Source organism: Pituophis catenifer, unplaced genomic scaffold, assembly GCF_029215685.1.
Source record: "Pituophis catenifer annectens isolate HBS135680 unplaced genomic scaffold, rPitCat1.0.hap2 SCAF_1, whole genome shotgun sequence".
In the NCBI taxonomy this organism is placed as follows: Eukaryota; Metazoa; Chordata; class Lepidosauria; order Squamata; family Colubridae; genus Pituophis; species Pituophis catenifer.
This window is the reverse complement of record NW_027256881.1, coordinates 158,177,230-158,187,738: the sequence shown is the minus strand read 5'-3', so window position 1 is coordinate 158,187,738 and position 10,509 is coordinate 158,177,230. Positions and strand designations below refer to the sequence as shown.

The 10,509-nt window shown below is 48.1% G+C and overlaps 1 protein-coding gene across 3 annotated transcripts in view; it reads right to left on the bottom strand.

The window, feature by feature from the left end:
- TFAP2B (transcription factor AP-2 beta) overlaps positions 1-5,341 on the bottom strand; it is a 51,653-nt gene extending 46,312 nt beyond the window's left edge. The window contains exons 1-2 of one of the 3 annotated variants that reach the window (XM_070956607.1): positions 5,261-5,341; positions 410-868 (exon numbers count right to left, since the gene is read on the bottom strand). In XM_070956607.1, coding sequence (XP_070812708.1) covers positions 410-868; positions 5,261-5,341 — 540 coding nt within the window. Of the gene's footprint in view, positions 1-409; positions 869-2,099; positions 2,127-5,260 lie in introns of those variants that run through there. The other 2 variants (XM_070956608.1, XM_070956609.1) reach the window with 2 other exon arrangements.
- Positions 5,342-10,509: the final 5,168 nt, after the last annotated feature.

Sequence of the window (10,509 nt, the reverse complement as noted above, 5' to 3'; positions counted from 1 at the left end):
AGCCGCTTCTACTTGGAAATGAGTTCTTTGTGGTTAGGGAAAATGTGGCAGGGCCAGGCCTTCTAGGGTTAGGGCAGAAACTTTGCCGCTGCACTGGGTCTGGGTCTGGGTCTTTGACAAGGCGGCGCAGCAGCTCCAGTGGAACCCAGTCGCGCCTCCGGCAACTGGCCGGCGGACTCGACTCTTGCAAACGCCGGGCCTACTCCGGAGCCTGGCCCGTCAAAGTTGCCTGGGACAGAAGAGCCCTTTGAGGCCACTTCGCCGGACTGATGGATCGTGGCAGCTAACCTAGCCTGTGCTGGTATCAGGGCGGCTTTCTAACCTCAAAAGGCTCCCGGGGTTCCAAGAAACTCTGACCGGTTCCAGAGCTCCATCCCCAACGCCTCACAGCTCTCCCGCGAGGACTTACCTGCACATCCTCCATGCCGGGATGCCCGATGCCGTGGAGGGAAAGCGCGTCGCCCATGCCGGAGTCCAGGCCATGATGAGCCGAATGGAGAAGGACGTCTGGCCGCCGGACAGAGTGGTAGTCCCGTCGCGGGTCGAGGCCCGAGAGCTGCGGCAAAGAAGCCCGTGGCTGGGGCAGCAGCGAGCCGGCCTCGGAGCCCACTTCTTGCCGCTGTCGCTGCCCCCAGGGATGCTGCTGGGGCTGGTGCAGCGGGTTCAGGGCGTAGGGGTCATTGACGTGGGAGTAAGGGTCCTGGCTCTGGTGGTAAGGAAGAGGCTGGTAGGGCGGCGGGAAGTAGGGCGGCTGGAAGTCCGAGGAGGGGGTGTGAGAGAGCGGAGGGGCGCTGGAGTAAGGGCCTTGCGAGACCGAGCCCAACTGGGACAGCCGGGAACTGTGGCTGGGGACTCCATCGTGCCGGTCCTGGAGGGAGCAGTTCAGGCCCCAGACAGAGATACAAACAAAAGAAGCAGAGAGAAAGAGAGAGGCGTTTTAAAAAGTCATCCTGTGTGATTTTTTTTTTTTAAAAAAACCGCCCATCCTAAAGTGCTTCTGTTTCTCCCAATGTAGTGACGGTGATGGTCGCCATGTGCCACCATACGAGTCAATGTAAATATTTCCCTGGGATTAATAACCGTTTGTTGTTATCTTCTCCCCATACATTCAACTATAATCGTACCACACCTAAATGGTCTTTTAAAGCCCAACGCTCAAGGGGGATAATGAGCACGAGGTTGAGGATGATGATAAAATTGATTATTATTATTATATATTAAAAAAAAAGTTCACCAAAAGGCTTAAATTGCATCAGGAAGAATGATGGCAACAATAATAACAATATAATGCTGCTTGAGTATACTGATAGCATATGAATAAATATGAACTATATAAAACCATCAATTGCTTCAGGGGGAAAAACAATCTTTAAAACGTAAGAAATCAACAAAGGGGCCATCCACTCAGGTTTTGGATGGCAGGACATATGACCAGGAGGCTATAATTCTAAGGAAGATATAATAATAGCATTAACCAAAACGTTTTCTCAAAGAAACTCAACTTCAAAAGAAAAAAAAATGGTCGCATGGACAAATAAGTCTGGTCCTAAATAAACTTATTGGTCTTGGACTCTTTACACTCTCCCCCAAATTACATTTGTCTCTGACAGAAAGAAAATTATAAATGACTATAAAAAGAGTATATATTAATGATTACCCCAACAACCTGAAAAAAAGAATTAAAATGTCAACGAATATTCTTATAACACTGATACATACTATAACTGAAACAAAGCTGCATTTTTAGACCTACACACACACACACACACACACACACACACACACACACACACCAGAACATGTAGCTCCTTTTCTTAACAGCAATATCTCCTTCCTTCCCTGAAAAAGTTTCCCCTCACTGATCCCCCTCCCCCCCCAGTTCGAATGAAGAACACACAATGCAAAATGGAGAAGCAGCTGCAAGCGTCTTCCAATTATTGTGCTAAATTACCAAGCCAAAGGCGTTGAGAGAGAGGGAGAGAGAGAGAGAGAGAGAGGGAGGCTAAGAGAGAAGGAATGAGAGAGGGTCTAGACGAGGCAAGACACCGAGGGGCAAAGAGAATAGGGCAATTTTAAATCATAACACAGACCCAACTCACCATAGCGGAATAGGTGTGGACTAACATCTGGAAATTTGTTTTAAAAAATCTTCAAACAGGTAAAAATAAAATAGCAGTAGAATACTACTACTACTACTAATAATAATAAATTAATATTAATAATTCTAGAAACAAGGAGAGGGGCGGTATCAAGAAAATTTGCAAAGGACCTTGGTGCACCCAGGAGAACAGCTGGAGGTATTTCCGAGTCTATCCATCAAAACCAAAATTTGGAGGAAAATATGTATGGAGAGAGTCTACGGTCGGCGAGGAGCGTCCTCGTGTTAGCCCCCCCTCCCCGCCCGTTGCGCTTCCAAAAGCAATCCTCTTCAACCCAAGGCAAGCTTCAGACTGCTCCAGTGCCCCTTTTTCCTTTCCCTTCCCTACGCCGCCTCATAATAATTGATATTCATGACTATTAATATTACACGACTACTTTAAAGGGAGAATGCAAGACCAAATGGAGCGTGAAGGCTTTGCAGGCAGCTCGAGAGCTCCCCTCGTATTGTAAATGACGTTCATTCAGTGGAGAATTACTAGATGTAATCAGACGAGGGGGCTGGCGGAGGCAGAGCTGGGGGAGAGCGGGAGGGAAGGGACAAAAAGTTGAGCGGGCAAGAGGCAGAACTTCTATTAATTTGAACAGGGGAAGACGTGTAAACGAGGCACTACTGATCTGAAGCAAGGAAGTGATCTGGAGCAACGCTAGAGGCAAAAAGAAAGGAGGGAGAAAATCATATTTCCCTTCTCTCCCTCCCCCCCCCGCCCGGGTTTTTTACATTTAATTATAGATTCCAAATACGAAGGAAAATCGATTGCCCTCGGTGCTTTTGTTCTGATTTTTAAAGCAAATAAGAGCTTCTCCAATCCTGTCATTTAAAAAAAAAAAAAACATTTAAAAGCAGCCAAAGCGATTTGTTTACAGAAGCAATTAAGCTTATGAAAAGAAAGAGAGAAAAAAAGGGAACTCAACCGAACCCTGCTATATAGATTGGCCAGGTTTTGTAACGGGCTGCCGAAAGCCAGCCAGGGTACCTGACGGAGTGTGCGCCCGCCCAAGATACATTTACTTCGCCTCTGGCAGCTGCTGTGCCAAAAAGGCGCCCAGCAGTCACCTGGACAGAACATGTATGCAATGGTTCCAAAGAAAAAACCAAACTTATAGTTCTCTCGCAAAGCCAGAGGCGACAGAAAACCTTTCTCACGTTACAAGAGCTGCTGCCCTACCCTGGTAACCGCACCAACCGGTTAAAAGTTCAACCGAGCACTGTTTCCTAAACGCCTTCTCGGTCGGCAAAGCCCCAAATCTGTTTCAGGAGAAACTTGGATGTTTGAGTTCCGAAAAATTATCATTACTTTACCACTATTTAATCTTGCATTTGAAAGCTTGGCCGATTTCATGTAGGCAAGGAAAGCGGAAGGATTCCTACTACACGAGGGTGGAGTGGGTGGGTGCGTTTACACGCCCGGGCGGGTGCACACACATGCACACCTGTCTTAAGAGTAAATTAATGGCATAGTTAGAACACTCTAAAGAGAGCGGTTTTTAGAGTCCTTCTGGTATTACGGTCCCCTTTCTAGAATTTGCAAGGATCTTTCGATCCACCCAAAGACAGTTCAACACTATTTGGATGAGGAAAAAGAACGAGAAGTTGACCAAAGGAAATCCTTCGGCGTACTTAGAAACCTTCGCTAGCCGGCTGAAGACCCATAATTTGATCTGGAAGGGTGGCAGAAATTGAGAGGCAGAATGAATCTTTGCCTCGCTGGCTCAACTTCCCTCCCTCCCGTAGAGACGCAGCTCACTTTCAACCTTGCATTTAAGGGAGTCGTTGGGAAGTGGGATGCCGAGGGGGAAGACCACAGAGAGCGGTGGGGAGGGGAGGGAAGTCTGCAGTGAGGAAATGGAACAGAACTGAGCACCGTTGCCGGCGCTCCGTTGATCCCTGTCCTGAAGGGCGCTTTTGGAAATCTGGAGAGCTGTCCCGGAGCTGCAAGGCAAGCTACACGAAGTACCGCAGCCCAGTGCCTTGGAGGAGGGAGACGTGGCGAGGCAGTCTCACTTCTCCTACAAGTTTAAGCTTTCAAACATTAACTGGTAGGGGCAAGCCGGCGGCAGACTTTGGATTCATTCAGAAAGAAACAGTCAACTTAACCGGCCGGAGGAGACTGGAATCCTCCTGTTGCCTCGGGCGCGATGCTTTCTCCAAGGGCGCCAGCTGGTCGCCCACCCGAAAGAAAAGGATCTGGGGAAGAAAAAAAAAAAAACCCGAAACTATCTGGAGTCCAAACGTTGGAAATTAGAGAGAAAACTCTTCTTTTCATCAGCCCGGAATAGACGTTACAGTCTCTAACCTAAGGTGTGGAACCTAATCGCTTGGGGCAAATGGATTTATTTCGAGGCAGGGCAAATGGAACTGGATGGCAACGCTTGCCCGGTTCGGAGAAAGCCGGATAGCGCCTGGCAATTTAGACGAGCGGTTCGAGATAAGAGAGCCGATGGTGGGATGTAAGCGAGCCCGGCTCTCGGGCGCGGAAGATGCCTGAAAAGCCCAGGGAAAAGAGCCGAGATCATAGCGAGGGCTCTTCTGGCGGGCGGGGGGGATCTCCGGGGCACGTCTGGACTTGTGCCTTTCCGCCCTGCTTAGCGCTGCCTCACAAAGAAAAGCGAGTCGAGCAAAGCAAGCCCCCTTCGGTTCCGCAGGAAGCCGCCTTTGTGAAAATATACAGAAAAGGAAGGGTGGCTGCGGTCTAATCGAATTCCGGTAGATCTAAAGCGAGCGCGGCGTGCCAGGGAATCCCTGCTTTACCTGCCAGCTGAGTGCGGCGTGCCTGCCCCTTTCATTTCTTGAGAGGGAGAAGGAAACGAAAGCAAAAAAAATAAAAATATAAATGAGAAAAGAAAGTTCCTCTTTGGATCTAAGGCGACGGTTAAAGGAAGCCTCCGAAATCCCTTCCTGCTTGATCCCCCTCCGCCCCGTTTTCCTTTTCCCCTCCACGAGGCAGGCAAACTGCGCCAGGACTCCTGGAGTCGAGCGCCCGGCTCGCCTCGGACCCCTCTCTGGTTTGCCTTCCCGAGATCTCCACGCCTGCCCGAGACTCTTGCCCGGTTCTGTAAATCTTCTTTGCCCCGCCAAGGTGCCTCTTCTCTCCATACTGACCTCGTAGATGTCTTCGTATTTCACATTTTCCACCAGTTTCCAGAGCATGATGGCGGGCTGTCCTCTAGGAGGTGAGTGCATTCATGTGAAGAGCAGATGTCTGGATTCTCAGGACTTCTCTGTCTGTAATGATCCATCTATAATTGGAAATGGGGGACAGACACCAAATCCGACGTTCCTCTCCCATCGCAACTTATATCTGTTGTCTGAAACAATAGGCTGGAGAAGGAAGCCTCAGACAGAGAGGAAAAATCATTCCCATCTGTGGAGTTTATATAGAACACATAGACATATTGAACACACATAGATTATGCATATAATTACTCACCCACCCTTGATACGGCTATATGTTCATACACACACGCGCGCGCACACACAGTTATGAAAAAGAACGCCGGAGATACTTCTGTAGGTAAACATCCCGGTTTGTGCATATGTTTGCACACAGATACATACATGTAGGGACACACTCAAGGAAAGGAGCAAACGTGGACCTCAACTTTCTGACCACAAGGAGTGTGTATTGCACACATTTACTTCTACAGATCGATTTGTTTGTGCAGTATATCCAGGCACTCTTTCAAATAATTTAAAGAAACAAGTTTATATTATCTGTAATACCCACACACGTATTTCATGTGTGAAATTTACAACTAAAAAACTCACACACGCACACCTAGGCACATACAACACAGAGATTTGTGATGTAAATAGACATTTTCCTCTCTTTTTGGTGAGGTGGGAGAGAAACAAGAGAGTTTTATAAATTCTGATTCACTGACAAATGGAAAGACAAGGGGCAGCAACGACCACAGAGGCGAAAACGCTGCACAAGTTTACACCCCGTGTTCCTTTCAATTTCAGACAATTTGCTCTCTTTCCTCGGTTGAAAACTAAGGCAGTCCAAAGACTAGGACCATCCTACTCCGGCCGTATTTAACCCAGGGAAGCTAATTTCAAAGATTCCCTCTCATGAAGCGGTTTCTCTTTGTTTTATTTTGTTTCCACACTTGCCTGGTTTTTTTTTTTTTTTGAGCGGACGTTTAAACGAACTGCACGTTTTTAAAACGAGCCCCATTCTCAGCGAGACAAGCTGGTAAGCTTTCGCCCCTTGCGGAGGGAAAAAAAACGACCCTGGGCTGGGTGCGGAAACAGGCCTTTCCCGCTCGGACTTTTCGAGAGGTCTGCGAATTTCGCAAAGCCTCCAAAGTGACTTTAGGAGGAGAACAGCTGTCTTAAAACGCACCCTTTCTAGAGGTCTTTACACGAGTGGGCAAGCCATCGAGTTTTCGCCTTCTAGGAAGGGGAAAGGGCTGAGCTGCTCAGCGAAAAGTCCAGGTGTCCTTGCCCACCCCCAATAACAGTGAGAAATCCAACTTTCTCTCTCTCTCTCCCTCTCCCCCCTCCCGGTGCCCGTAACCTCAGAATGCACCTTTCCAGCAGGAGCTGTCGGAAAGGGCAGGAGGAGGGAGCAGGTCAGACGCTCTCGCAGCCAGCAGGTAGCTGGAATAAGAGGAGCAAGGCAGGTTGGCCTTTTGCACGGAAGTGATGAAAGCTGGGAAGAGGGAGCCGCGGCAGCAAAGCTTCTCGTCTTATAAGCGGGTCTGGGCGGGAGGAGGAGGAGTGGGAGGAAGAAGAGGCGGCGGCGTTAGGACGGGAGCGGCGCAGCCCTGAACACACCGTACACAGCTTTGGGGACAGAGGGAGAGAGAGAGAGAGCGAGCCGAAACGATTTCAGGCTTCCAAGCAGAGCGCATTAATTGGTGAGGGATGGGGGTGAGGAAGAAGAGAATGCACGCACGTAACACTCTCTCTCTCTCTCTCTCTCTCTCTCTCTCTCTCTCTCTCTCTCTCTCTCTCTCTCTCTCTCTCTCTCTCTCTCTCTCCTCTCTCTCTCTCTCTCTCTCTCTCTCTCTCTCCTCCCTCCCTCCCTCCCCTCCCTCCCTCCCTCCCCTCCCTCCCTCACACCCTCACACACAAGTAGGAATGCGCATTTTCCCAAAACTGGCAGTATTACAATAAGTGAAAATCTTCACCCCGAGCTCCAAGTCTGGGTTCTGGCCGCTTCAGCTCCTACTTACTGGGGAGTTAGTCCTGCCGCTTTCAATGGGGCCAACCCAAATAAGTGTGACTCGCCCCTTGGCACCGGGAACGGACTCCCCAGTTTTCGAGCTAAGGATCATGGCTTTGCCATCGGGCAGAGGACAAACTGGAAAACGATTTGTGTACCCTGGGTCCTCCCACTCCACCTGCCTCCCTCCTCCCGGTTCCGAATCGTTAGCGCGGTTTCTCCTCCGGTTGCGACGGGAGCCGATCCCTTTGGGGTGTTGAGGTGGAAGTGATCCCTGTTGTCCTCGCGGCGGTGAGGTCAGGTTCGTCCTGTTGGGAAAACCCACGTGCATAAAAATACTACAAAGGGTAAACCGGATTTGTAACCTTATTGGCTGGTTGGCCAACAAAAGACATTATTGCCTTTCCTACACGAAACTGTGCCCCGGAGGTGCTAAACTTAAGCGTGCGAGCTTCTGGCTTCCAGCCTTCCTCTAGAGCCCGGGGGTGGGGAGAGAAGGCCCAATTTGCACTGAAGCAGACAGTTAGTAGTTAGGTCGAACTTCCCCTGCAGCTCAACCAGACGTGCAGTGCGGTCGAATAAGGAAACAGGAGCGTTTAAGGCTTCAGCACGGCAGGATAGAAAAAGCAGTGTCTTAATTTAGGAATGCGTTCTGAATCCTCTCCCTTATCTGCCCGGATCAACCTCACGAACCTGGGAATAAATGCCTTGAACGAATTGGGGTTTCCTTCGGACTGAGCGTGGGGAAGATTGCTCAGGAAATGCTTTACTGGACACAGGTAGTGATTTCACTCGCCTCCAGGTGTTCCAGCTGAATTGGCTGTTGGACAGGCCCGAAAACACTACGATCCGATTCAGGTGAAGACACCAGAGAAATTCGTCTCCCCGTGAAATGTTTCTCCAGGTATTGGGGGCGTGGGGTGGTGGTGGAGGCGAATAAAAGCTGGGATTTAAACACATTAAGACCGTAGAGTCACGTTCCTTGGGACTCCTACCGCACTGTATATTTTAATGCACTGCCTCTAAAATGCGATGTAAGATGTGGGAAACGCCAACACACCGTTGAAGGCAATTTAGCCGCGTAGGTTTAATATGTCAAGAGAACTTGGCGCGGCAGAAAAATTACAGTCGGGGGACCTGGCTTTCTACGGGCTACAACAGATCCTCGAACTCCTATTAATGGGAAGCTTGAGTGTGAAACGAGCGGCGGCGGCGGCTGGGGGGGGGGGGGGGGGAAGAGACCTGTAATTCAACAGGACAACAGCGCCCTCTATGGGCTCTTGCAAGCTGCCAATAGTTGAAATCAACCTTTCAGTTTTTTTTAAACGCGCACGGGGTGGAGGAGGGGGGGGCGGAGGGATGACAGGAAGCTGTCCTCTCCTTTATGAGAAGAAAGATGAAAGCGAACATGGTATTTTAACAACGTTTTGGTGTAAGGTGTTCGGCTAGGTTGGGAAGGCTTAGATTCAAACCCATCCTCAGCAACAGAAGAAGCCAATGTTTGTTTGTGTGGGGTTTGTTGTGGGGGTCGCGGGGGAGGAAATTGGAAGCTGGAGCGCTGTGCATGTTGGACTTGCGCTCCTGGGGAACAGAAATCTGACAAAGAAAGAACGTGAGGCTACGATGATTCGAGCTGCAGCCATGGATGTGGCTGAAGAACATTCGTGTATGCAAAAGGTTCGCTCGTTATTCAGCTGTATTAACCCAAGACACCTGTGGCCACTCCGCAATTCAGAAGCGTCTCTAACGCTAGTCCCTCCGCCTCCTGTCCTGTCCCTTCTACTTTGGGGGGGGAGGGGGACGGACGGATTCCCTCACCCCCCCCCCTTTGCCGTTTCCAATGCAGTGAGATGTTTGGTTCCAGCAAAGATCTGCTGGGAGTTTTCTATTCTTTCTTTTGAGTAAGAGGGTCCTTTAGAGTCGACGAACGCAGCCCGGGAACGCCGAGGTCACCGGAGAAGCGGGCATTTAATTTGGCCTCGGTTTTGAAACGATTTCTTTTCGCGCCCTCTGCTGGAGGTCGTAGGCGTTTTTTTCCGCGCTGCTCTTTAAAACTGTGCGACTCGATTTTAATCTCTTAGAGATTAACGAGAGGATTCAGGATAATTGTATTCTTCTATTGTCTAGAAACGGTATATTCCCTTTCAGCACGATGGTCCAATTTTGGTTTTACAGAAGCAGGCGCAAGCGTTATTGGAGCTAATCCGAATGAACAGAACCAAATTTCTAAATTCGTGCTGGACCTCAGTCCCATTTTCAAAATAACGTTTTTTATTTCGAACGTCTTAACTACTAAAAATTCCAGAAAATGTAGGAAATAGCGACACTGAAATTTCAGCGTGCTGTTATTCAGGAACATGTATATGAGGAGTGTAAAAATCTGCCACTGGATGGAAATGAATAATGCACCTACAATTATTTCATTAAACTTGTATGTCCCTCAATCTTAAACAGCTCAGAGATATTCTTTATATCTCATATTTTTATATGTCATATGATTTTCACAGAAGCATAAAATTCATCTGCGAAGTTGATTTTCAGATACAAAATGTAAAAAAGTATCATTTTAGCAGAAGACATTTTTTTTTTTAAAGGGATACTGAGGCGAATGATTATATGTGTGAGATTGTATAAAATATAGCCTCAAACTCCAGAATGTTTTCTTTCTATTTCAGGTAGCAATTCATTAGAACAAGAATATATTCTCACTTCATTGTATATAATTGAGAAGAGGGTGCATTAGAAATGTCTTAAGAACAGGGTCTGATGTTGGTATAAAATAAATTTTGTCATGTCTTATTTTTTCAGGAGCTGTCCCATGTAAATCTAGGAAAATAATTCAAGGTGGATATAACTAAAGCACCAGACTGGTTTAAGTATACCAAGAACAGATGCACCTGGGCCACCAGCCCAAACTCTTCATACCAATCAATGACTGAGCATCTAAATGAACTTTCAAGCTATGAGTCTGATCGCTTCAAGAGGGTACACTCCCCAGTACAACAGCAAACATTCCCACTTTGTAAATTTCCTATTCAGTATGCCCCCTTCTTACCAGGATTAAAATTTAATTTGTTTACTCCTGTCCAAGTATCCACCACATTTCAAATGCTAACTCAGAGCATCCATGGAATACAATGGAATTGAAATACCAAACACAGTGGCATTAGTTTTCAGT